The 25,291-nt window shown below is 45.3% G+C and overlaps 1 protein-coding gene across 2 annotated transcripts in view; it reads right to left on the bottom strand.

The window, feature by feature from the left end:
- Window positions 1–18,499: 18,499 nt before the first annotated feature.
- The window catches only part of LOC144115419 (uncharacterized), a 68,106-nt gene continuing 61,314 nt past the window's right edge, over window positions 18,500–25,291 (bottom strand). The window contains exons 1-7 of one of the 2 annotated variants that reach the window (XM_077649813.1): window positions 24,648–25,185; window positions 24,492–24,572; window positions 22,718–22,807; window positions 21,841–21,958; window positions 21,552–21,685; window positions 21,101–21,275; window positions 18,500–19,425 (exon numbers count right to left, since the gene is read on the bottom strand). In XM_077649813.1, coding sequence (XP_077505939.1) covers window positions 19,069–19,425; window positions 21,101–21,275; window positions 21,552–21,685; window positions 21,841–21,958; window positions 22,718–22,770 — 837 coding nt within the window. In that variant the 5' untranslated portion in view covers window positions 22,771–22,807; window positions 24,492–24,572; window positions 24,648–25,185 and the 3' untranslated portion in view covers window positions 18,500–19,068. Of the gene's footprint in view, window positions 19,426–21,100; window positions 21,276–21,551; window positions 21,686–21,840; window positions 21,959–22,717; window positions 22,808–24,491; window positions 24,573–24,647; window positions 25,186–25,291 lie in introns of those variants that run through there. The other variant, XM_077649812.1, reaches the window with a different exon arrangement.

Genomic DNA, 25,291 nt, shown 5'->3' with positions numbered 1-25,291 from the left:
CAAGTGGGTCTGAGTCACAAAGGCCGTGCATGTGAGCCGGGAAGCTCGCGCTCTCCACAATGGGCCATCTGTGGCCGTGTGACATGTGCGCAAAGAATCACGCCCATATTCTCTTTGTCTTCGGCTCGCACCGGCTAATGGCCCCATGACTTCGCGACGTCGTTGCATACCGTCCGCTGTGGACAGTAAAGGCTGCTGCGCAATCAGCGTTCTTCAGAAAACAAATCTCGAGAATTCGCCTCAGTGAGAGTGGTCTTCGCTGCATCGCAGGCATGCGCTCAGGCTAAGGAGAGTCGGGTCGGGTGAGAGAGATCTCACACGAAATCTGACTAAAGGCCCGACTAACTGGCTACGTCATCGTCGTTTTTAAAAACGATTGTCACGGAGTTGGCGACGACTGCCTTTTTTTCTGGCGCCGAGCGACGAGGTATACAAGAAGCTGCATGCAGTAGCACTTCCTGCGCAATAAAGTGCACCGGATACGTCCGAAGTAAACCTTTAGCCGCAGCTTGAATTAAAACACTGAGTAATTCAGTTCGCCCTCTGGAAAGGTATAGACTTTTGAATTAATTGCACGTTACGTACATATCGGCATAGAAAATGATGGGCTTCCGTTTGACCTCATTATGCCTATTGGCCTCCATTGTTTCGTGACGGTCTCGCATGGCCGCCAGTTTTCAATGTGATCCGCACGCGAGGCACCCGCGCGGCTGTATTTCCGAGAGAGTATATCTCGTTTTGTTGAAGAGCAGAAAGCGCCAGTTCATGTGCCGCAGTGACAGACCTTAAAGAACTACAATGCCGGTCCCATAATAGATGTCAGTTTTCTTATTTGTTTTTTTAGCGCATTGTTTTGTGTAACACATGTACGTGCAAGCCTGGTAATAAAGGGAAAAAAAATGTTGCACAAACCACTAGGCTGGTTGTCTATGAAATGCGAGAGCATTCGTCATGATACGACGAAACTCACTATGAACACAACGACGTAATGAGAGTATCCCGTAGTGTTGCTCCAGTACATCCGTGAGGTCTGACGTAAGCCACAGTATAGCCGCCGCGGTGGCTGAGTCGTTACGGCGCTCGGCTGCCGGCCCGAAAGACGCGGGTGCCATCCCGGCCGCGGCGGTCGAATTTCGATGGAGGCGAAATTCTAGAGGCCCGTGTACTGTGCGATGTCAATGCACGTTAAAGAACCCCAGGTGGTCGAAATTTCCGGAGCCCTTCACTACGGCGTCTCTCATAGCCTGAGTAGCTTTGGGACGTTAAACCCCCATAAACCAACTAAGCCACAGTATATTGCACACGCTGCAAGACACTCCGAACTCGTCTTGCATGAACTGCTTCGCAGAGTAGGCATCGGCTGCGGCATTAGACGCTGTTCAGTGATACGACGAAGCCTAACCAAACGCATCTTTCCGAACCTCGCCTCGCACTCCTCGGCGGTTTCGCGAGCATGCCTTTGTCGGGCGGCTTTCCGCACCTGTTGTACGTGCTGTTGCTTCACATCATCCACCTCTGCTGCGTATCGGCGGCTGCACGCCGACGTTTTCTTTCAAGGAGCTCTTCTTCGGTGGGTGGTCGCTTGAGAGGCCCCATCTCGTCTGGCACGTGAGCGCTTCAAGTTCGGTACGGCAGCGGGGCACCGACTGGCCTGCCGCTCGGCCATCTGACCCAACCTCCGCACGAGGCAGCTGCACCCCTCTCGGTGCAGTGCGGAAAGAATGGCATGCTGGGTACACAGCACCCACTACCGTTAGAAAAGTAAAATCCGAAGAGAATTAAAGAGGAAAGCGGGCGCGGGGAGGAGAGCGCCTCTATACTTACAAGATCAATGGGCCTTGCGAGCATGCGTGTTAGGGGTGCAGTAAGGAAACACAGAAAATGATTTAAGCGAAAGGGACACACTGGTGTTAAAATGACCCATGCTGCGATCGCAACGTTGTCTCCCGCATGAACGCGACGACGTAATCAAGCTTTGGAGAAGCATTTCTCATATCTCGGCTCAGTTCTCATCGGGTCATCTTTTTGAGGGAGAAACTATAAACCACAATACCACGGGAAAAGCCAGCAAGCAGCTGCAAATATCGCGAAAAAAGGCCCCAATGAAATCCGGCATCTGTTTGAAGGAGTCGCTGCTAACATGTTTTCCCAATGCCACCTAGCGCCATGGCTCCATTTACGCTTTCAGTGCTGAGTAAAAAAACAAAAAAAAACATTCAGTGTTGCGGCACAGTCTCCACCTATATCCGCTTGCATCGAATCCAAAGTTACTTTTTTTGTCGTTTAATCCGACAGTCATCAGTAGGTGCTCTAGAAAGCATTTAAGGCTGGTCTGTGCAGGCAAACGTGTGTTTTCCGAAGCTTTTCCAACGTCGCAGCTTGGAATATCCTTCTGTTGTCGTGGTCAACCTCAAATTCCTATGTCTGCCCTTACATCGGAGCCCATTTACCCCATCAGCAATGCGGTCCCTAAATGCGCCCTTTAGACCGCCTATAGGCTTTTTTTCAGCTCGCCTTCGTTATCCTCTTTCAGGAAATTCTATTTCATTGGTTCACTGCTTATGGCGAGAGGTAAGCGCATTTTACGTTTTCTCTGCGCGTAGTGCATACCACCACACGGCTTAAAGAAGGCCTCCTCAAGTAATCACACGGCCATGATAAATTTGACTGATAGGACCGGCGACAGCGTACTGGTACGGGCGCGATGGAAATTAATTAGCTTTGTACACTGCATGATCCTCTGCAGTTGATCTGTAAGTGCAGAGCGCTTAATGAGATCTGCCACAACGATCGCTCTGCAGCTGCTTTGAAAGTGGTTGGTCATTTTGGGCAAAATAAATGTAAACGCTCTGAACGGTCTCGTGTGCTCCCAGGGTAAACTGTAGACTTGTTGCTAGTTTCATGCAACAATACAGGGGTAGAACTAGAGATGCCTAAATGCTGGCCATTCATGATCTTGCGTGTCATGAATTCTTTGTACAACCTAAAATATTCCTACGTGACATAGCGTTTTAGTTATGCCCAGCAAGAAGAAATTTCATGAAACTGATTTTATTGAGGCACTTGCATAGCATGCAGCAGCAGTTTGAAGTTAGCGCACCTTAGAATAACTGCAGAACAGTGAAAACAAAGAACATTTAAGCACCCACGGAGAACAGACTTAACAAAGGTAATTGGCTCGTTCATTAACAGCATACGCTAAAAACGTCACTGCTTTAGCGCTGGGCTTCGTTCTGAAGTGGAGGCCCGCGCAGACGAGCATTGGCGATGAAACCCGATGAGGTTGGCATCAATTAAAGACAATGGATCTTTCTCCATGCATGGAATAAAAACTTCTCTCTTGCCAGCCTCGAGGCGAGAGAGAAGTTGTGACGAATGATTTCTCGCGACGCTTGAATCCCAAATGGTGAGTCATTGTGACTCTGCGTCGGCGCGCTTTGTATATTGAACTTCCTGCTACAAGTCCTTACGCTAAGGCAGCGTTATAGTGCACTGTAACCTCAAGTTTGCTCAGGTAATGCCCGGTAGTTGATTTGGCCGGGCGAGGTACCCTCTCTGGAGTCTTTCTTCTTTTTTTTTATATATAGTGCCCGGCGTCGCTGGCGTGGAATGATATTTCCTGTCATTCGCCATGTAAGTGGTCATCTCCTGTCCTCTTCATCATGAAATCCACCGTAATAATTCCGACCAAGTGCTCCACAAGAAAACACAGATAATGGCAAGAGTACGTGCGGTGGGCTTTTCTTTTGTTAGATAATCAAATAATGCAGAGTGGTTGCTGGCGGTTGGCGCTTGCTAAGTCCAAGAACCTGAAGCATGGTCTGATACCAGCGGGCCACCTTTTCGCGCTGCAAGAATTCAAGACGGTCGCCGCCGACCGCCTCAGCAAGGCTGTCGCTCTTTGCATTCTGCAACATGCTGCAATGTCCTTAATCACTTGAACGTTTCTGATTATAGTTTAACCCCATTGGTGAGTGCTGGCGGGAGAGATTGCTTCCAAGCTTTTCTTTTAACGCGTTAGCATTACTACCCTCACTTTAGCAAAATCTGTCCGTCTATTGTGTGATGCTGCCGCCCCACTTCAAGAGGCCTCCGCCCACTACCCACTAATTTTGCCCTCCATACATCTCCACCCTCCAGAAGCTCACCCACCAACAACCACCCATCTATGTCGTACACCCTCCAAAGACCTCCACCCTCTACCCAGCCGAAAAGTTCTAGAAGAAGAACTTGGATTACTGCACATTTTCCCGTACTGTTAGTCCGTCTATAAATTACGTTCTGACAATTTTATCGCTCTTATTCTAAGCCTCCCGACCCTACTGTCACTACAGCTTGCCTTGAACACCTGTGCATCATGCACGTAGGCAGAATTTTTTTTTCAGGAGGGGCCCGAGGCAGTTGCATAGGGCGAAGCCCGGGGGGGTTAGGTTTAGAGTGATTTTGGGAACACCGAGCCCCCCCTCCCCCCCTTCTGTTGCATACGTCCCTGCTGTACATCATGCACATTAATGCTCAGCTTCGAGAGCATTATGAACTCTTACACATTTAGTTCTCCCGGTCAGGCTCGTCCGTATCTATACCCGAGTTCTAGCGTTTACAAAAAAAAAATTGTCGTGATTCACAGTTCAGTTTTTTCTGCATATCATGAGAAAAGTTATCACTTGCTCTTTCGGCACTATATAGGTACCTACTAGTTTCTTAAAACCGCGCGGCTTTCTCCGCTTTCAAGCATTTCTAGGTTTGCTTGGGAAAAAGTAACTACATTCGAGTTTACACCCGGTCGATAGCGTAATTGATGCAATTTGGCCTCATTGATATATGCCAATTCAGGGTGATCACAGTGGATTCCTGTATTATTCATGTATCCTGTCTGATGTGTAAAAGGAATTTTCGATGGCCCAGCTACTTGCATTTTACATTCTCATCACAGCAGCTCGAAAGAATGTAGGCCCATTTCAGAAAGTGCAAAAGATTACGATTCTAAAATGAAATGCGTGCCTACATTTGAAAATGAAATGTTTTGAGGCGACACCATTTGTAATCTGTACAGGCTCGGCTACTCCCGAGTGCGCAGGACATTATGCAGCTTTGGTTATGCGTTTTAGATACCCCCGCCGCGCGCGCGTGCGCACACACACGCACACACACATACACACGCACGTGCACACATACGCACACACATACACATGCGGGCACACACGCGCACACGCAAGCACACGCGCACACACACGCGGGCACGCACGCACACTCACAACTTCGCGGCTGTGTTGGTATTGCATACAGTCGGATCTAGTCGTTCCAGAACAGCGTGGCTATCAGCCGTGCTGACATAGATCCTAACGTAGAACCCTTCTGATAGCCCATGGTGATACTCGAACAGAGTTCTGAGCCCCGCATAACTACGCGTGCGTCATTGCTTTGCGTCATGAATGTGTGCGGGGGATTTTTTCTTTTTTTCTTCTATTTCATTTATGTTTTATACTGGTTGCAAAAACCGGAGCAAATGCAAGGGGACCGATGACTCGCCCGCTCTGGCAAAGGCGAACACAGTCTGTCAGTGCAGTAGCAGTCGGAGAGCGAGAGAAATATTAAAAAGCAAACAAAACAAATCTTCCTGATCTTTCTACCGTTCCATTCATTTCATGAGCTGCTAGAGTTGCGATGGCCTGTAAGTTAACCTTTTCTTCTCCTGTCCAAAGCCGATGCTCGAGAATGCCTCTGGCTCGCCAAATTCACGTTGGGGCTAATATGCAGCAATGCATGACCCAAAATGAGAAACTGAGCTCGTAAATGGACACGAGACGGGCAGTTTTATGGCGTGCGGAGTGAATACGAAAACGTAAGCCGCAGAGACCTTAACCGGGACTGCTAGCAGACGCCCCGCTTCCGGTCAGGTAACTGCAGTCTGGTAGCTAAACGCGCTTAATTTGAGTCGCCCAAACTGGAGCTTAAGGATGGTAATGTTACTGAACAAGCATTTCTGTCTATTTCTCAACAGCACTAAGAAAGTGAAGAGACGGATTGTAATTGCTGGTAAGTACTGTGCTTATATCAACGTCCTCGCTTCGATAGAATGTTACAGCGAAAGCTCTTATAGCTTTGGTTTAGCCATGTAGCCCTGCTTTCTGCCGTGGAAGCACAGCGTCAGCCGTAAGACCTTAACTACCCCCCCCCCCCCCCTTACGGACATATTTCTTTTTTTTTTCCTAAAATGGTATCAAAACGGTGGAAAGATGGATGGAAGTTAGGAGCGTCCCCTCTGAAACGGGGTGGTGGCAGTCGCCACCACGCTCGGCCTTTACTTTTTCCTTATATTTATTTAAGCAATCCGACACACTTTTCCGGGCACCGTTGATCCCCTGGCCCAAGCCCTCGGAGGACGGTGGGAGACTCACCCTTCGCCGCACCATAAAAGAGGTCTACCTTGAGCTCCGCCTCGACAAACGCATTTACCCTCCTGCTCATCCATCACTCACGGTGCCGGAGTCTCGCATTCTTCGGCACATTCAGATGAATGCAGTTATCACCCCGTCCCGCCTCTTCCTCTATCGCTATCGATCGGACCCTTCCTGTCCCAACTGCCCCTGTATCTATGCGGACCTGGTCCATTGCCTCTTCTATTGCCCGGCTGCTCAGCAGTCGGGTTCCTTCCCCCCACCCTTTCTATCTATCACCACCTGGCTCGACTGGCTTGGCGCTGAAGGGGAAGAAGAACAGCGGCTTCTGGTCGCCCAGGCGGTCGACATGCTCGGCCTATAAATTATGGTCGAATAAAAGTCTTTTACTACTACTACTACTACTATAGCGTCTCAATTAGTACGCGTGCTGCAATCTGTCGGCAAGCCAAAAAATGCTTTGAACGAGGCCTACTGTTAGGCACTATACCACTGTGCCAGAAAACACACAAGCTGGACTAGCTCAGGAGCAAAAAATGACAATCGGCTTATGACGAGCCTGCATCGCCCAAGTTCGCTAGGGAGGTGATTGTTTCGCGAATTCACTAATTGAACTTCATTTAGTGAGTTTGATTTATTTCGTTTATTTCAAATCAATGACCGCCGCCAACCGTGGCGGGTGGCTAAGAGAGAAAAATTCTCCTCTTCGTGTTTAGGGGACAGAGAACGTGCTAGAGAGAAGAACCAGGGTGGGGATGGTTGGAATAAACTAAATGGCTAAACCAAAGCTATAACAGCTTTCGTTGATTAATGCCCTAAGCCGTTACGTTTACCTCTATAAACTGTTTCCTCCAGTTTTGTGACAGAAAAAAATTCGCAGAAGAATAAGCCATAAACTGCTCATAAGAGTTCATAGTAGGGCAGCACCAGATTTTCCATAAATTCATCTTTTCGCTCGCATATTCCACACGTGGTGATGGAGATTATCATTTTCATGGCTCGAGTTGAAAGGTGGAGCAGCCGCAAACGTGTCTTCGGATAACGTTTCTTGTTATAATAGTAGCAGAACGTCCAGGGCTATTTGCTCCCTGCCCAAGAGCACCAAGGCGCGAACGGAAACACGTGCTGCGTACTGAGAACACATGGCAAGGGTTGCTCACTCTGCATTGTATGTTGCTCATGGCCCTGGAATCTTTGTCCATATCGTAAGCAGCGCACGGGGAAGATCGCACCAAAAAGCCGTCGTCGGTCGTCGATGAGCATTCCCTCACGTTGACCTGTCCTCGAAGGGACTCGAAGATAAAAGGCGCAAGAGCAGACAGGACGAAAGAAGAACGAACACGGACAAGGCGCTTACTGCAACTGTAGTTTATAGCACGAGCTCGCCTTTTGTATAGCAAGGTGCAAGGAAAGAAGCGAGCAAACAAAACACACGCATTATTACTGTCACGATAGCTGTGCCGATATCAATTCACGCGCTCGGCCAAACACACAAGTTCTTTTTTTTTGTCAAAGATACGGAGGGGGTTCTCACACATACCTCACCTGCTTTTTTGATTAGGAAGGCTTCCACTATTTATCTGGTGTCCTTTTCTTTATGCTTACTAACGACACGTGCATCGGAAAACTTGCGAGTACAATCTTTGCACCCCCTGCAGTACGCAGCAAGGTGGCCTTATATGGCTACTTTTTCTACGTCGTTATGACGCTTCAGCAGGCGTTCGTTAAAACATCTTCCAGTTTGTCCGATATATTCTTTGCCGCAAGACAAAGGAATACTGTACACAACCGCTACCTCAGACGGCACAGAGGGTTCACCGTGTTTTATGGGGCAGCGCTTAGGTGATCCCTCTTCAGAATTTACCTTCGTCATGCTTGTGTTTTGTTTGTTTGCTTTTTTCCTTGGACCTTGCTAAAAAAGGCGAGATCGTGCTTACTGCACGATCTCGCTCAACAGTTGCAGTAAATGCCTAGTCCGTGTTCGTTCGTCCTGTCTACTCTTGCGCCCTGTATCTTCGAGTCATGTACCAACTCGCCCAACACTCCATTTTTCTGAAAGAACTTACCGCCCTACCAGTGTGTGGGCCCCGCAGCTGCCCGGTGTGAGCGTCAAGAGCACGCTTTCAACACGAACAAGAACACCTTCACTTACTGTGTCACATTGTTAGTAGCGCGTGAAGATGACATCTTTACGCCGCGTATTTAGCAGGGGATGTATGCGGCGTCAAGCACTGGGGTGACTCGCGGGGGGTGTCTCATGACTGCTATACTTCGGGTGAACTCGCGTAGCGCTAATTACCTGCGGTTCTTTATAGGGTGTTGCCTGATGACCATTGCTGCAGCTGCCTTCCTGCCGTCATTGCTTGTGTGGGCTCTTGGTTTTAGAGCCCAGGGCCCAAGACCTTTCACGATCGCCGCACTTTGGAAGTGGATCACCGGAGGCCACGACAGGATCTTTCTACGACTAACACGCTGGGCCGAGCAGGGTACACCACTGCTTGTTAATGTAATGGCTGGATTTGCGACTGCGCTTAAGTTATACGCCCAAATTTCTTAAGCGTTTTTTTTTTCGCTTGGATGCTTTTGGAACTATGGATGCTGCCCACTCTTTAGGGTTTTGCTGTGCGTTCCTTGCTAAAGCAATGACGGGATTGGACTGCGGTCAGGAATTCTTTGTTACCCATACTTCTTTGATGCATTCTTTCTTTTGTTTTTGTCGTTCGTTTACACTTCAGATGCCTTCTACTCTTGGTTTCGTTTTCTATCGTCTGTTTGAGAAGTCAAGGATTTTTGGACATCACTTTTAATTGTGAGGCAACTGTGGAATATTGTAAGGTAGCGTTATGGAAACATTAAAGATAAGGGTCCATTGTTCCCATGCGTAGCAAATCTTTCTTGCAATGCTTCTCCATCGCCACATCGAGTAGTTAAAGACTTCCGTAGAAAACCAATGGGGAACGTTTTTGACGATAGCAAAACAATGGAAGCCTGCCGAGGAGAGATCTTCGGATTTGCTGATTTTTATAGTGAAATCTTACAATGTATAAAAAATTGCGTCCATACCTTGTTTCCCGTTGATTAATGCGCCTGTCCATAATTTCTGGGTATGCGTGTATTGTAGGTTTTTTTTCGCCTAGCTCTCACCGGTCTTTTTAAAGGATTTTTAACATTTTCCCCCAAATCGTCACCATATGTAACCTCAGTGTTATGTATTCAATGCTGTGTATGTAAGTGTTATGTGTAAATTACTTGTTAAAGGCTGTTCTTGAATATCTGCTCTACATAGTGAAGTACTCTCGCCAGAGCGCCCCACGAATGGTATCTCATCGAATTCTTTCTCCTTTGTCTCAAATGCGCATTACACTGCGCTTATGTTGCTGCTTCGAACAGCTGAAACGCGATGTAATTAAAAACCCGTTATATCCGGCTGTATTTAGGGTGTTTCGGTAGCTGGAAATCCTGATCGTGCAATAGCGGTCATGGGTTGCCGGCTAACCAGTATAGGACCCACTTGGTTACCCCACTGATCGTTACAGGGGCTCAGCAGGTGGCCGGCACGGCCTGCATGTACACAGCAGCGCTACATGAACGCTAGTATATAGCGGTGCACACTTATAGGGTGTCTTGGGCGACCTAAAGGTGCCCAACAGGGCATACGGCACTAGTATAGTGGGCGTGTTGTGGTATATGTATTACGTAATAAACATTTGTTCAAACGCTATTCGTTGGCAAGTCCGAACGCATGTACTATTGGATAGTATTTTTAAAGCAGCAGTGTCTCAAACAGAATACCAAAAAGCAGTTGCACCCGTCGGGTTGAAATCGGGGAGGACATCGAATTTTCCAGGAAACACCCCCACTGCATCAATGGATACGACCTTGTGATTGTTTAAATAGTTATGAATGCAAAATTTATGTTTAAAATGCATAAGAAAATAACGTGTCGATTTTTAGGCTTCAGGATAAATCTGCAAAGACAATGCACAGAAAAAGTAGTGAAAATTTTGTCAAGTTTAGGCACGCAAACTGTAGCATGCCTTAAGAATTTTATTCACATTTCAACCAACAGCAGCATGACAGCTAAAGAACCTGAAAATTACCCTAACCAAAAACGGGTCAAATGAAAGATCAACTTTACACTTGAAAGATTCCCCCACAGCTTGATGCAAATCCTACTCCGGCGCCACCATTGAATCTGGCGGGTGACTTACCAGATGGCTCGCTTCCTTTTATTTTAAATTCTGTGTGCAAGCACCAGAAAGGGGGAGCATCTAGTCTAAGGCTCTCAGCACATTTTCGGCCATCATCTGTCGATGTGCTGCGGCATTCTACACAGGGAGCAAACTTTTTTTTTTTGCACGCCCCTTGTAGAAGCCGTGACGATAAGCTGCTGCGAGTGCGGATTAGGCCCAATTACAAATACGCATTCATTTTTAGCCAGGAAGATCGATCGACACCCTCGACATCTGTTCGGCTTACGCGCATTCGTGCGTCTGCAATAAAAAAAGGTAAATCGTGTGTTCAATAGCTGTCCAGGTATTAAAGTACCTGCACAGCCAGATAGTCGTGAGAACAATATCACACGATATCGTCCAAGGCACCCCTACTGTGGGAGGTATCGGAGTTTCAGGGCGTCTGCATAAAAATGACAGCTATAGCTGTTGCAATGTTGTTGCCCTGAAAAAAATTGCACCCAGCCTTCCCTTTCGGGCGAAGTATCATCTCGGTGATATAGTAGTATTCGTTGGAGCGGCGCTTTTTTGTGCTTCCTGGCGTTCTTGCTGCCGCGCGGCGCCTTCACGGCTAGCCTCGGGCACTGCGGTGTGCAAGCGGACATACGCAGAAGTTCTGCATGGGCATTCAGCGCGAGTGCAAAGGGTCGTTTATGCTTCGTTTGTTGAGACCGTACCCTTCTTGTTTAATGTTTACACGAATGACATAATTGAAATTTATTATGCATCCGGTTACATTTTGTATGCTGACGATACTGGCTTTTTTTTTGAGCGGCTATTTAATTCATGTTGTTTAAGGCAATGTTATTCTTACAACAATGCATAGATGGTCCACGGTGAATTGGCTAACGGTAAATACTAGCCAGTCAAAAGCAGTACCGTTTCAACCTGTAAACTACAATACTACATTGGCGAGCCAACTTATGCTTTGTAATAATAACATTCAGTTAGAGGACACCCTTTGATCACTTGTGTCGGCAAGTGGCGTTAACACACCGGGAAAAAATTATAAAAAAAACGAAGTGTCACTAAGGAAGTGTGATCCCACGAGCGCAGAGAAATCAAACCACATAAAATGGTATACGAGGGTTTAGCTTCCCAAAGCTATTCAGACTATTAGGGACACCGTAGGGAAGGGCTCCGGAAATTTCGAGGACCTGAAGTTCTTTAACGTGCACCAACATATTGCACAGCACACGGGCCTCTAGAATTTCGCCTCCATCAAACGACCGCCGCGGCCGGGATCGAACCCGCGTTTTTCGGGTCAGCAGCGGAGCGCCATAGCCACCGAAACGGCTCACATACAAAGAGTTGAGCCAATGACGAAAGAGAGGATGAGCGGTTGCGTGCGGGTCCCCTCCCTCCCCGACGACTATAGTGCCTGGTTCACACAGAAAAAAACAGCGTAAAGAACAGACGGCAAGAAGAAACTCTGGCACAGGACGAGTGCTGACTCGCAACCAACGTTTTATTCGCAAAACCTGTCATTTGTAAAAGGAAAATTCATAGATCTGCACGTGACCATAGAGGGTGAAAAAAGAAACTACACACAGATACAGGCTACGCTCAAAGGTTGTCAATAAAAGCGACGTCTATCAGGTAGACAGAGTGATGGTTTACTAACGCAGTTTTACTACTCCTTTTCCGGTGTGAAAAGCCGCAACCACTACCCCTGTGGACTGGTCCTTGTGGGTGTCAGGGAGGTTATATTAAAACATATGGAGTGGAGGTCCGCTATGCATGCATGCAGAAACAGGTGAAGCCAGCTAAACCAGCTGGCGGCCATCTTGCCAGGGTCAAAAACAGGCCCGCGGTGAAATAGGCACCAGCAAAGAACGACTAATTTTGCGAATTTTTTTCGCTTCTTCCGCAAGGTTAAGTAGAAACATCTTCTGGTAGGGATACTGCTTCTATGCGAACTAAATGCACTTGTATAATCTCTCCGATTTCCGCGCTAATTTGCCTGAAAGCTCTGGTAGGTGATTTCTCCAGTCAGTGTCGCTGCCTTGGAAAGCTGATAATTTTCTCAATAAATCGCGTAAAGCGTGTCGTTTCAGCTAATCATGCAATTATTACATTAGCAGTGAAAGAACGAAAAATTAACTGACAAACATACTCTTTACGGGGAAGGGCAATACAATTAAGCGTTTACAGTTCTGTAATACATGGTATGGTTCTCAAATATCGAAAACATGCGGAAAGAAACGAAAGCAACTGCAATAGTCCAGCAGACTGTCATTGCCGCCTAGATTAAGACCTGCCTCACATAGCCCATATCACCAGTAACACTGAGACCGTATGACCCTGCAGTTTAATACCAGAACTGCTTCATGGTGCCGCAAAGCTGTGTATGCAGTGTTCCAATTTAAGCCAAAAGGTTGTTTAAACATGAACAAAACAACCTCACTTTACTTTGATTTAATCAGGGTTTATTCATTCTATTAAAGGGTTCCATGTCAAATTAAGGTAGGAAGGCAAACATGAAAAACAGCAAGTTACGGAAACAAAAACTGACACTTAAAGAGCACTCTCAAGAACAGCAATACCTACCATCTAAATATATACATCACAGTCACTGATTCTTAAAGATAATCAGTCTGGAAAAGACAGTCTGCACCTTCTCTTTGGAGTTTCCTCGGGTCATCTCCTTAGCAATGTGATGAATTCGGATCTTCAAATAGAGTTGCACAATTTCCTTGCATAAGTTGTGAAGGTGGTTGTCTAATGGGCCGCACTCCAACAGGTGAGGTTCAAATTGTGCAAATCAAGCCCTCTCAATAACTGTGGCAAAATTTTCCACTAGAAGGTGTTCGCATCGCCCATGCCTTAAGTCTTTGTACTGAACTTGCAGCACTCCAAGTCCCTTTTCAGCAGCCTCACAGATCTGCAGGACGTCCTTGGATGGTGCTATAAGCTGAAGGCCTCGCCTTCCAGGGAATGGGGTCCGCAAGCCGTGGTCTCGCCCGACGAGTGACACACCCACAGTCAGTGCCAAAAGACCGGTTTATTCCGGACTAAAACAATGCTTCAAAAGATAGAAAACAGGCGCTGCAACTGAGCACGGCAGAACTAATAAAAAGAGTCGCAAAGACAGTTAAAAAGAACTACACAGAAAATACAGTAAGAGGCCGAAAGACCAAGCGGCAGCGATGGGGGCTTGAAACGCTACATGAAACCTGGCTGCTTGTGTAGCAGCCACTCATGCCAAAGGGCTGTTCCATCCTTGCAGATGCCACTTCATTCTGTGCTCTTCGTCCTGGTACGGTGCCGCCCCGCCGTCTGTGTACATCCTGCTGGCTTGGGCTGACCGCCGAATCCGTCACCGCGCTCTAGCAACACTCCCCCAGGTATTCCCTCGCGCGCCACTTCGCTGGCCTTATCAAGCATTCCTCGCAGCGATCGCCACATCTGGCGAGCAAATGTTCGGTCATGCGCAGTTGCACTGCCTGCACACGCATCTAGATGACTGGAAGAGAGCGCGCGCATTTCAAATGGCTAAAAAAGGGGCCATAGAGCCACCCAAAGCCCACTACGGCTCTTTGCACGAATGAGGCCGGTCAGCTCACTAGAATGCAGTGCTTCCACATAGTCCTCACATTGTGTTCTAGCAGGAACTTTGGCAGCTACAAATCCTGCAATAAGGGAACAACCGAGTTTGCTACTGCTGACAGGCACTTGGGAAAATCCACACGGTCAGTTTAATCATGCTCATCGTCCAAAGGCTCCAATATCAAAGATCTTTGCGATGTTACTGCCACTGGAGGTTCAGCCACATCAGTGGCAGTGGACAGACTGAAAACAGTAACATCTTGGGAGCAATTCCCTGCATTAGATAAGCTCGGTCTGAACAAGACTCTTATATGCAGCTTTCAACTGGCAGGCAAAGGGGTTGTTGTTGAAGCCACCCCTTCCCTGTACATAAACAAAAAGTCTCTTTTGAGACATCTTGTGTGTCTGGAGGTATTTGAGCTTGCCTGTCGAAACAATTCCTTCAAACAAAGCTGCAACACTCTGCATGCAAATGAGCATGTTAACAAACCATTTTCTTCAGTCCGTCAGTCACTAGTTTTCCATTGGCATCTCTCAATTTCCTATTATACTGTTCAGCCTCCTGGAGAAATGACTTCCAAGAAGCTGCATTCTCCTTGTGCATTGCAACCTTATATGAGCGTGCCAGGGGATTTCTTGAGCTTAGTAGGTCAAAGGGACAATCAAACATCCATATGAATTTTGCTGTGGCATGCGCACCTTGGAATTGCAGCAATTTCAGTGTGGACTCACAATAGTCAAGTGCGTCAGTGACCGAAGAACTCAGCGTTAGAACAGCAAGCCGAACCTTCATCTTCTGTTTTTCCCACCAGAGATGAACTCTTGTGGAAAAAACAGAAGATGAAGGTTCGGCTAGCACTTTGTGAGTTTGTTCCCCATGTGGACCCCCTCTTTGTGCTGCAATGCTTCCAAAGCTTCAATATGACACCACCTGACATGTGAACCTTCAAGATCAATGAGGTGACTCACAGATCCCAGGCAGTTTCAAATCAGTTTGACCATATGACATGCATCAAGCATCACAAATCTTTGTTGGAAGGTTCTGTTGGGTACTCGAAACTGGTGCTGAACGTAGATGAATGGTAGCTGTGGTCCACACCGAGGCACCTTGCCATGGTGAAGTTTGAAGAGGCTCTGTCAAATGCCAGCGAAACATTTTCTACTGCTGCTGATGTGACTCTTGATGGACCCTCTTTCACTAAGTCTACCCTTTCTGGTCCAGAAAGGGACTCAATGAGAAAATATCCAAGAGGGACTTTCAACCTCAATTTCTATGCAACAGCCATAAACACGGAAGCATTGGTTGCCTCTGGGAGGCTGTCATCAGACAGTTCTGTACCAACGACAACGCAGCCAACTACCTTGTTGCTGACCAGCTGGACATGTTTCTTGACGGACGTGTCATCTACCATCAGAGCTGCAAACAATGGCTCGTCCCAGCCTTACAGCACATTTTTTTAACAACGCAAACGTTTCAGATGTGAACCCAGGGTCACCATTCACTGCCTTGTACCACTCGCGCAGCGTGAACTGAGCAGGCAAAGCATTGTTGAACTTAAGCTCTTACATATTCATATGCAGCGGGAGAGTAAAAGTGAAGCATTAATGCGAATGCACATAGTTCAGGAGGATAATTGTTGCTTGTCTTCTCATTGGCTCTGCCAAGGAGTTATTGTATGTCAGGAGAAAAGGAGGCTTCAAAAGCCTCAAGGCCTCTCTCTGACAAGAGATTCTTCTCTCTCAGCTCCTTGACCAATTCGCAGGAACTATTGCACTGCACCGCTAGTCTTCGTTTTGTCAGGTGCAATGCCTTGACCTTTTTTCTCAGTTGGTTGACCTGTCCCTCTGCATCTTTGGCTTTTTGCCGACACCAATCCCAGCTTGGTGAACTCACTTCAACTGTAGACTCATGATCCACTCCATTTGTAGGTCCTTCGGGCTCCACCGGCTCCTCGCTCATCTCGGTACTTATTGCGGGCACCATCCGACACTTGGGGGGTCACGCTTTCTCTTTTGCTGTAAGGAAAGCATACGAGTCAGTGAAAGCTTGTGGATTTCAAGCGCCTGTTACATACAGAGCCGTAAAGTTATAGCAAAGTAAACATGAAATCCGATTGTCAAGAGAGACCAAACCTGAGAGGAAGGAAAAAACACAGAGACAATAGAGCGTTTGCGTTCTTTCCTTACTAGTGACCCTCTTTGCACTGCGATACTCACGTAGCCATGCAGTGCTGGAGAGCCAGCATCAACAACTTTAGAAACACTGATCCTGTACCAGTGCGTTTTTAAAGAAGCTTAAAAGCAAGTCATCTCCACCAACCATGGGCAACGTACTACATGAGGCCACGTTTGTACTCACAGGCTTTTGGGGATGCGGTGAGAATGCTGGAAAGATGCTAGGAACGCTGCCAGGTCACAGTCTGGTTGTTTTCCCGGTCCTGTCGAAGCACCGAGGCTCAAAATGCGTTGAACAAACACGGCCACCATCCTTGAGCACCCAGCCATCCCGCCGTACCACACGCTCTCACGCACCATGCAAACCAGGATCCTGTTACGAAACCTATTACATGGAAACATAATAGCATAGCTTGGTATGTGCTCCATTCCGCTAAAATAAAGTGCTTAAAAAGCGCTCTGTAATCTGCACAGTTGTGTTCGTGCACAAGCAGTATGGTGTCGGGAGCGACCAGGTGCAAGCGACCAAGGCTAGTACACTGCTACGCAAATACAAATTAGACGTTATTCCCGGCGCCTTGACGCGATTCGTACATCCTAATGCGACTCACAACCCCACCATTGACAATGCAGTCGCTTGCTGTCCGTTGAAGAAACAGTGCACTAGCACAACCGCAACAAAACACCACGGAGCCACTAAGCTACATGGTGGATGCAACACGTTCTGCCTGTTTTCTCCCCCTGGCAACATGGCACTGTGGTAGGAAGTCCACATTTACTGGACGTCCCGGTAGCCGCGGCTGGTGAGCCGGCGGAGCGGGTTGACGTGGCTGGCTGGCCGGGCTGGTTGAATGAGAGCGTTCTCTGATGCGCAAGGCAGATCTTCTTCATCAGCGCCGCACCAGTGAGTGCCGGCTTCACTTTTCGAGCGCCCCCTCCACTCGTTTTAATAAAACCTCTTTGGTGGGTGTACAGTAGCTCTGTGTGAAAAAACAAAGCAGTGCATCTTTTCTTTCTCTTCTTCATTACTTCAGCGCCCTTGACAATGAGTCAACAGACAAGACAAGCCGTTGCCATTAGATAAATGATCTCTATGCTCTTGCAATTGCCTGTTACGGCATCGCCCAGTCAGGACGATGTACCGAGCTCCGCTGGATAGTCTCCCTCGAGAGTCAGCATTCGTCCTGTGTCCACCTTTCATCATGTCCGTCTGTTCTGCCAGTTTTTTTTTCAGTATGAACCCTTGCCAACTCGCCCAACTCAGCATTCTGATTGGTTTACACAGCGCTTTGGAATGCTGGACTGTAATGTGCTAATCGAACATTCTCAAACGCTATATTGCCCATTCCCTGCAACAACTACCGTTATTTCCGGTACATAGTCCACACCTGGCCATTTGATGCTTTATTTGGCGATATTGAAAAAAATGCTGTATAGCCCGCACCTACAGACAGGCCACAAAGCCCAAAATTTTAACTTTTAAGGGGGGAAGCTGGTCTTAGAAAAAAAAATTTTATTAATGAAGTCACAATTATGAAATCTTCAGGGAACATGTATTTTTGCATGCTGATTCCAAATATGGAATTTAATTTATTGTACAACAAGTCCTTGTGGACTTGATGTAATATGTAACTTTTTGTGGAGAGCTTTAACGAAATTTTGCTGCAGGGAACTTGCTAGAATGTATGCCGTCTGCTTGTCTTGACAACGAGCTATGCAATAAGGGTAAAATTATTATCCTGCCTATCAAAGAAGTTGAGTTACAGGGTTTTGAATTTCATACTTCACAAACGTGAAGAAACATTTGTCTTCCTGTTCCTGAAGTGACAACTTCAAAATTCTATAACTCAGCTTCTATGACAGGCAGGATGAGAACTTCAGCTTTATTGCATAGCTTAATGTCAAGAGAAACCAATGGCATGCATTTTAGAAAGTTCCCTGCAGCAGGATTTCTTGAAAGCTCTCCACAAAAAGTTACATAACATATTGTATAAGTGCTCAAAAAATTGCTGCACATGAAATTAAATTCCATATTTGGAATCAGCGCGTAAAAATACCTGTTCCCTGAAGATTGCGTAATTGTGACTTCATTATTAAAAATTTTTTTCTAGGACCATCTTCCCCCCTTAAACATAATAGCCGACGAGCTTTATTTCGAAATTCAGGATACTTTTTCCGTGAAAAGAAAAACACTGTAATGTTGCAAGCTAACCGCCGTTAACCTTTCAGATAAATACAGCACATCACAGCTGCATGGGATTTAAACCCACAACCTCGGCACGTCTGGTGCAATGATCTCTTATTGAACTAAGAGCACCGCATAGGACATGCAGTGGTTGTGGCTTCGGATCCCATCTGCAGCGAACTGTAATTTCATTTCACTGCATATAATAAATATGATTAGTGCCCTTTAATCAAAGAAAGAGTTAGGTTAACCGTGCTTTTTTCTGCCTAGTGGTCTGTCACCCTCCTGATCCATATGTTTACAATGTCCGCGTGTATACGGTGGCGTATGGCTACAGATGGAATGGCGAACTTATTCGGCAGATGCAGAAGCATGACAAATGCAAGTGCATAGGCTCTCAAACCTTTGCCCAGATGCAAAACAAATTATTGTCAAAGGAATGAAAAATAAGAAGCACTTTATTAAAAATACAAAATATACATTCATAATGTATGAACAATGTAATGCAAAAGTTATTTCTGTCAAAAAATTATATATTGCTACGTCTGTCGTTTGTGCCAGGATGATTCTTTGTAACCGTATTGATTGGACAATTTTTTTTCTTTGAGCGTGCCAAAAAGCACTTCAACCGGTTGGAGATAACCCCAGGTGGGATTTGAACTTGAGGTCTAAGGAGTTTTTGCACCAAAATAAGAGTCTGCAAAAATGCATGCATGTAGCTCAGGTTTTTCAGGTAGTACACCAGAAGGCATACAATGACGGCCCACTCAATGTTCTTGTTTTTCAAAGCGATGACCTCAGCTTGGGTGCCTCCATATATCCAAGACTGGTTCTTGTATGTATACACATGAGGCGTAATAATTTGTACTGCTGTAGGTAGTGCAGTCTGTAAGTAGAATTACGAAAGACTCAAGATAATCAGATTACTAAATCCAGTGAATGCAGTGGTCTTCTCTATGTTTTCTTTGCACTGTGCTTATGCTCTCCTTATCCCTTAATGAGAAAGAGATATCTTTTCTAGATTGGGAGAAAAAAGTCATTCACTCGTTTTTTTTTTCCAACCAAAGACGTTTTTTATGATTTGCACTTTTACAAGCATCTGCAGATTTCATGCAGACAGGGTTCAGAGCAAAATTATTCAAGTTTTCACAGACTTTCATGGCATTGTGCAAATTTTTTCAAGGACAAACGAATCGGGCAGCTTATGAAAGCAGCATTCTTCAGAGCACAAATGTACCCTTCAGTGCACATGAAATTTCTACCACAGAAAATGCTCAGCTTAAACAAATGTGCCTTTTAGTCTAGGCAGTCATGAAAGTTCCAGTTCTTTTCTTTTAAGCTCACCAGGGACATTGTAAAAGCCTTGTGCCTTTTTCTAAGCAGTCTTTCAAAGACAGTCGGACCTTATTCCTGTGCAAAATGTTGAAAGCATTAAAAGGATGCACATAGCAGGAGACACGGACAAGCGCTCATCCGTGTCTCCTGCCGTGTACGCTCTTTTTACGCTTTCAACTCTTTCCATTGTGATACACCATCTCGCCCCTCTATGAGGCTGAGGCGCTAACAAATTATTAGTGTTATTAGTGCAGTCGGAGAAATCACTAGAGAACTGCAGGCATTTGTATGCATTATTAATGATAGGGTGTTGTCAGGTAGATCAGCTATTCTTAATCTCATCACAAAAAGGGAGAAATATCATCACTACCCCAAACTTATGGATTAACTATGAGCAATTTATTGGTTAGTGGCTTGCAGAAGCAGCTGGAAAAGCAGCAACAATCATGGCAAAACGTACCTGATCAAGATGTTCATACAATAATGTCTCCTCACATGTGTCTAACAAATGGCCGAAAATGACCGGCTACGAATAATTCATACAGACGAAATACATACATACACACACATGAACTCATTTCCGATGCTGAGTTGCTCAGAGGTGGAATCAGTCACTGTAGCACAGATTAAATTCTCTGCTGCAAAAGTGCCTGTGGAATTATTCAGAGCATCAGTATTTTTGTGTAAAAGAAACAATTCAGCGAGTGCAAGACATCTTTCGTGGCTGCTTCCTTCAACACACCATAAATTCATGGCTTTTCAAGGGCCACAGAGAAATTCCAGGACTATCAAGGTCCTTGGAAGCATAATTTCCATATCCAAGGGTTTTCAAAAACCCACATAAACCCTGCATTTGTAAAACAACTTGCACCTATCTGCAAGATACATACTTATGTGTAATTGATGTGTGCAGAAGAACTTCATGTCAGTCTTTATGCTCGAGGGGATGCTTGTAGCGCGACAAAAAACACAAGGGACAGAGACGAAAGGGACAAGCGCCGTTCGTCTCTGTCCCTTGTGTTTTTTGTCGCGCTACAAGCATCCCCTCGAGCAAAATGAACCAACTCGCCCAGCAAAATGTTTTATTGAACTTCAGTCTTTATGCTATTATTTTTGCTGATGTCTATTTTTCACACTGCATTTCATACATGAAGACTTATAAACATGCTCAGTTGGGTCCTCTTATTGAATACAGTATGCAGAGAGAAGGCAGAATCTTAACTTACCTCTGTAATCAAAAAGTGATCCAAGGAACCTTGCAAATGACGTGAAATCTGCACCAGTGAGGTGTCCTGGCCTTGTTGCTCCGAGAAAACTTGTGCAGCTTTCTTAAGCCTCACTTCCAGTTCATCCACTGTGCTTTCAAAACGCAGTTGTGCCTCAGCACAAAGCTGTCTAGAACTAAAAAAAAACATAAAAAAAGTGGCTTACTTCACTTCAGTGTATAGCTGTCTGGGAAATGGTTCCGGAACAAAGTCACGTGGCTAAACCTGCGTTACTTTTTTAAAGCTTGACAGCAAAAAATACTGTGATGTATGCTTCCCTCAATACAAAATGACAAAATCAATATTTCCATGCCTGGATTTTTAAATTTACTCTGCACCACTGCTGAGAAGCAGATGCTTTACTGAGAACTTTTCCACAATTTAGGCTTATATAAAATAATTTTATGCTTACGATATCTTCTCCCAAGAAATAACTTCGCAAAGGGTAACATAGTGCTGGCAGTGGTCTTGGAAGGTCACTTTCAGGAGGCACATAACCCTCTCAGTGTTGTAGGTCACGCCGCTTAAGGTGTCCGAAGCCAATAACTAAAACATAAAAACAAAGACATATAAGACATTTTATATTTATTAAATTATATTTATATTTACAAAAACAAAGACATTTTATGCCCCTCCGGCATAAAATGTAAACGTCACTTGTCTGGACTTGTCATATTTGAAATTCAAAATTTTCAGCCCACCTGTAACTCTGCCACCACCACCTCCTTTGTGCCCTCCAGGCTAGGTTCTTCAACAGGAATATTTTTTTTTGGCGGTGCCGCTACGTCACTGAAGCAGTAGTCTATGTATGAAGACACTCTGCACAATACATTTAAAAGATGAGCACAAAACATCAATAACAATACGGTGCAACCTAATTCAGTATATAGTCACTTAAACACATGCAATACAATGTACTATGTGCATCAAAATTTGGTGAGGAGCAAAATCATTCCTTGTTGTCTCCTCTCATTGTCTTAAAATGTTTACATCTTTTAGTTTCAGCACAGACATTTCTGTCATTGATTTTAAACGAAGGTTTCTTGTACGGTTTTAACCCATCTTATATCACATTTTCTGGTTTGACCGCTCCATCTAATTTCCTTTTTTTTCTTGTTACTTTCACTTCATGTCCAGGTCAATGCGTTCATCAATAGACTTAAGTATTTGCCCAGAAATGCCTCGTTGTAAACCTGCACAATGTGCAGACATGCTTGCTGACCTAGCTGTTCTTGGTGGATCGGTGCATTGGTTTGAGACTGCTTGTGTAGAAGTCACTCCGTGTGCATCCTGCACTGGGGCTATAATTAAAGCATATAATTTGTATAATTTAGAGCCTATATATGCCATTTCTAAATACAACTACATTGATAAGAAGTGGTAAATAGAAATGAAAATACTATTAAAAAACTAAATGTTTTTGCATTCCTGAGAAAGGTCAATTAAAATGAACACATATGTAAGATTAGCTCACTGTTAGATTAAGCAGATGAGCATATACTGAGAAAATGCTACTAGTAATATTAAGCACAGCTCTGAAAATGTCAGAGCAACTATCTCCCTTTCATAATTCTTTACCTTGATGGGAACAACTTTCTGGCTCTTGTCTGCCTTCTGTGATGTCTTCGCATTGAACTGGGCTTTCTTCACTTGTACAAGGCCAGGAGTCTGCATAAAATAAAAATTTTATGCCTTCTTAGTTTACAACTTTACTACAACTACTATACTGATAGAACAGTGATTGACCATTTATCAATTAGGTATTCTAGTCAGAATTTCCATCATGCAACGAAAACACTAAATATGCATTCTGTCCAATCTTCAAGGATGCAAGGGTCCATCTGGTTTAAGGAGAAAATGTTCATGAGCTTGAATTGTACTGTAATGGCTGGTTCAAATCCTGCAGCACTAGATTGTCGAGGTACTGCACTTCTATTCACCTGCAGCATTAAAGGTGTCATAGCAGTGACATCAATTTTATTTGAATGTTTCCTGTTCAAAAGGCAGAAAATTTCAGCATTTATCACCTGTGCAATGAACACAATCCTGCGAAAAAAAATATGGCAGTCAGTAGCATAACCACTCTCTTTTATCTGGGAAAAAATAACTAAGACACCAGCCTTCAAACAGGTCAAAAGAACCCAAGCTTAATTACATTCATCGCAAATGTTTATTAAAAAAGTTCTCAAGGTTTTCACTTGATTTTACCTGTTTTTTAGCTTTACTTGATAACTAAGACACCAGCCTTCAAACAGGTCAAAAGAACCCAAGCTTAATTACATTCATCACAAACGTTTATTAAAAAAGTTCTCAAGGTTTTCACTTGATTTTACCTGTTTTTTTGGCTTTACTTGATCATGTGTGGCATGATCACTTATAGCTGCACATCGATTTCAGTGCAAATTGGCCGAGGTAAAATTTTTGGAAGTGGCTCGTACCAAAGTTTGGAAATGGCCAGGGCCTAATTTAGAGGTCACCATCGTGTTGAGTGCAGTCAATTATGGGTGAGCATTGATTCTGCTGAAAATCAGTCAAGAAAAAATTCCAGGGGTGGGTGGCCCAAAATTTTGGGGGGTGGGCTGGGCGAAATTCAGAGGACATCATCTTGTTGGACGTGGTCAATTATGGGTGGACATTGATTTTGGTCCAAATCAGCCACGGTCAAATGTTCGAAGTCGGTGGGCCAAATATTGGGAGTGGCCGGGGCCAAATTCGGAGGCCACTATCATGTTGGGCGCAGTTCATTTTATGGCTGGACATGGATTTTGGTCCAAATCAACCAAGGTTAAATTTCCCAGGTGGGTGGGGAAAACTATTGGGGGTGGCCCACCCCAATTTTGAGGTCACTATTTTGTTGGGCGAGGCAAATTATGGCCTGACATGGATTTTGGTCCAAATCAGCCAAGGTCAAATTTGAGGTGTAGGTTGGCCATATTTGAAGGCCACCATCATGTTGGGCAGGGCCAAATTCAGGGTCAGCTAGACCAGATATGGAGGCATCTATGTTGTTATGCTTTTTCTAAACCAACATGACGCCACTGTTGCTAGGTGTCGTGCAAAACAAGACCGGTCAAGACTCTTTGTCAGTGTTGGTGAGCGTATGGGTGCTTTTGCACTAATGACCTTTGTGGTCATGGTGTAGGAGCTTAAAACCAAAACAGTTAAGAAAGAAGGGGTAACCTGCTGAACTTATAAGCAATTCAGACATCGATAGGCATCACAACTAAAACTCAAGATAAGCTGTTATCACTGGTCCAGGATGTAAAATTTATAGTTACAAGTGTTCGCAAAATCCACAGTGATGAGTATTACAACTGAGTTTATACTGCGGGCAGAAAGACAGCTGATTCACCTTTGGAACATCCAGGCTGAGAGCTTGACAGCACAGATGAAAATGCATTACTCTGCTGCTCAGTGTCTTGCATAATTGTGCCTGCAGAAAAACAAAACACCATGCTACACCTTCTCTTCGAAATAGAAAACTTCTGTGGATATGAATGACACACACCGTGGCCTCCATGGGCTTAAGTATCTTGTGAAAGCATGCTCTCATCAGCCCGAGCCTCGAAGTTCCCAGGTAAACATTCTGTTGAATTCTACGGTTCTTGCCATGCGTAAAGAGAGACCATTTTAAAGATGTACAGCCAAACAAAAATATTAAGATTCTATCTGGACGTATTTTATTTTCATCATGATGTGTTACTTCGTCATCTAGATTATTCAGTTTGACGCTGTGTATCATAGCTTAATTTCCAACACGTAGGCCCGTGTGTTTCGCGCCAGTATAACACCTAAGCAAGGAGTACAATAAAGACGCAGTAGAGGGTCATTCACATTGAGCGTGAACAAGGCTCCGTGTGGCTGCGCACGTGCGGAGCACCATTGCGACCAAGCCGGTAGCAAATTCATGCAAAGGGGCAGATGACACGAAGCATCACGTCGAGGTCCTTTTTTCTCAGTGCGCCACTCTGCATTGATTCATGAACGGCTGTGATTCAACGGCATTCCGCAGGTTTGTGGCCACGCGGAGCAATCTACCCGCTAAGTGAGACTGACACTGCTTGAGCAGAAGCCACAGAGTTGTTTTTTTTTCACACCGGTAACAAGCAGCTGACACGTGCGCGCAGTCAGTGCTACTGTGCTTCGGTGAGC

This window comes from Amblyomma americanum, chromosome 1 (genome assembly GCF_052857255.1).
Source record: "Amblyomma americanum isolate KBUSLIRL-KWMA chromosome 1, ASM5285725v1, whole genome shotgun sequence".
Lineage (NCBI taxonomy): Eukaryota > Metazoa > Arthropoda > Arachnida > Ixodida > Ixodidae > Amblyomma > Amblyomma americanum.
This window is presented reverse-complemented; position numbering and strand designations above follow the sequence as displayed.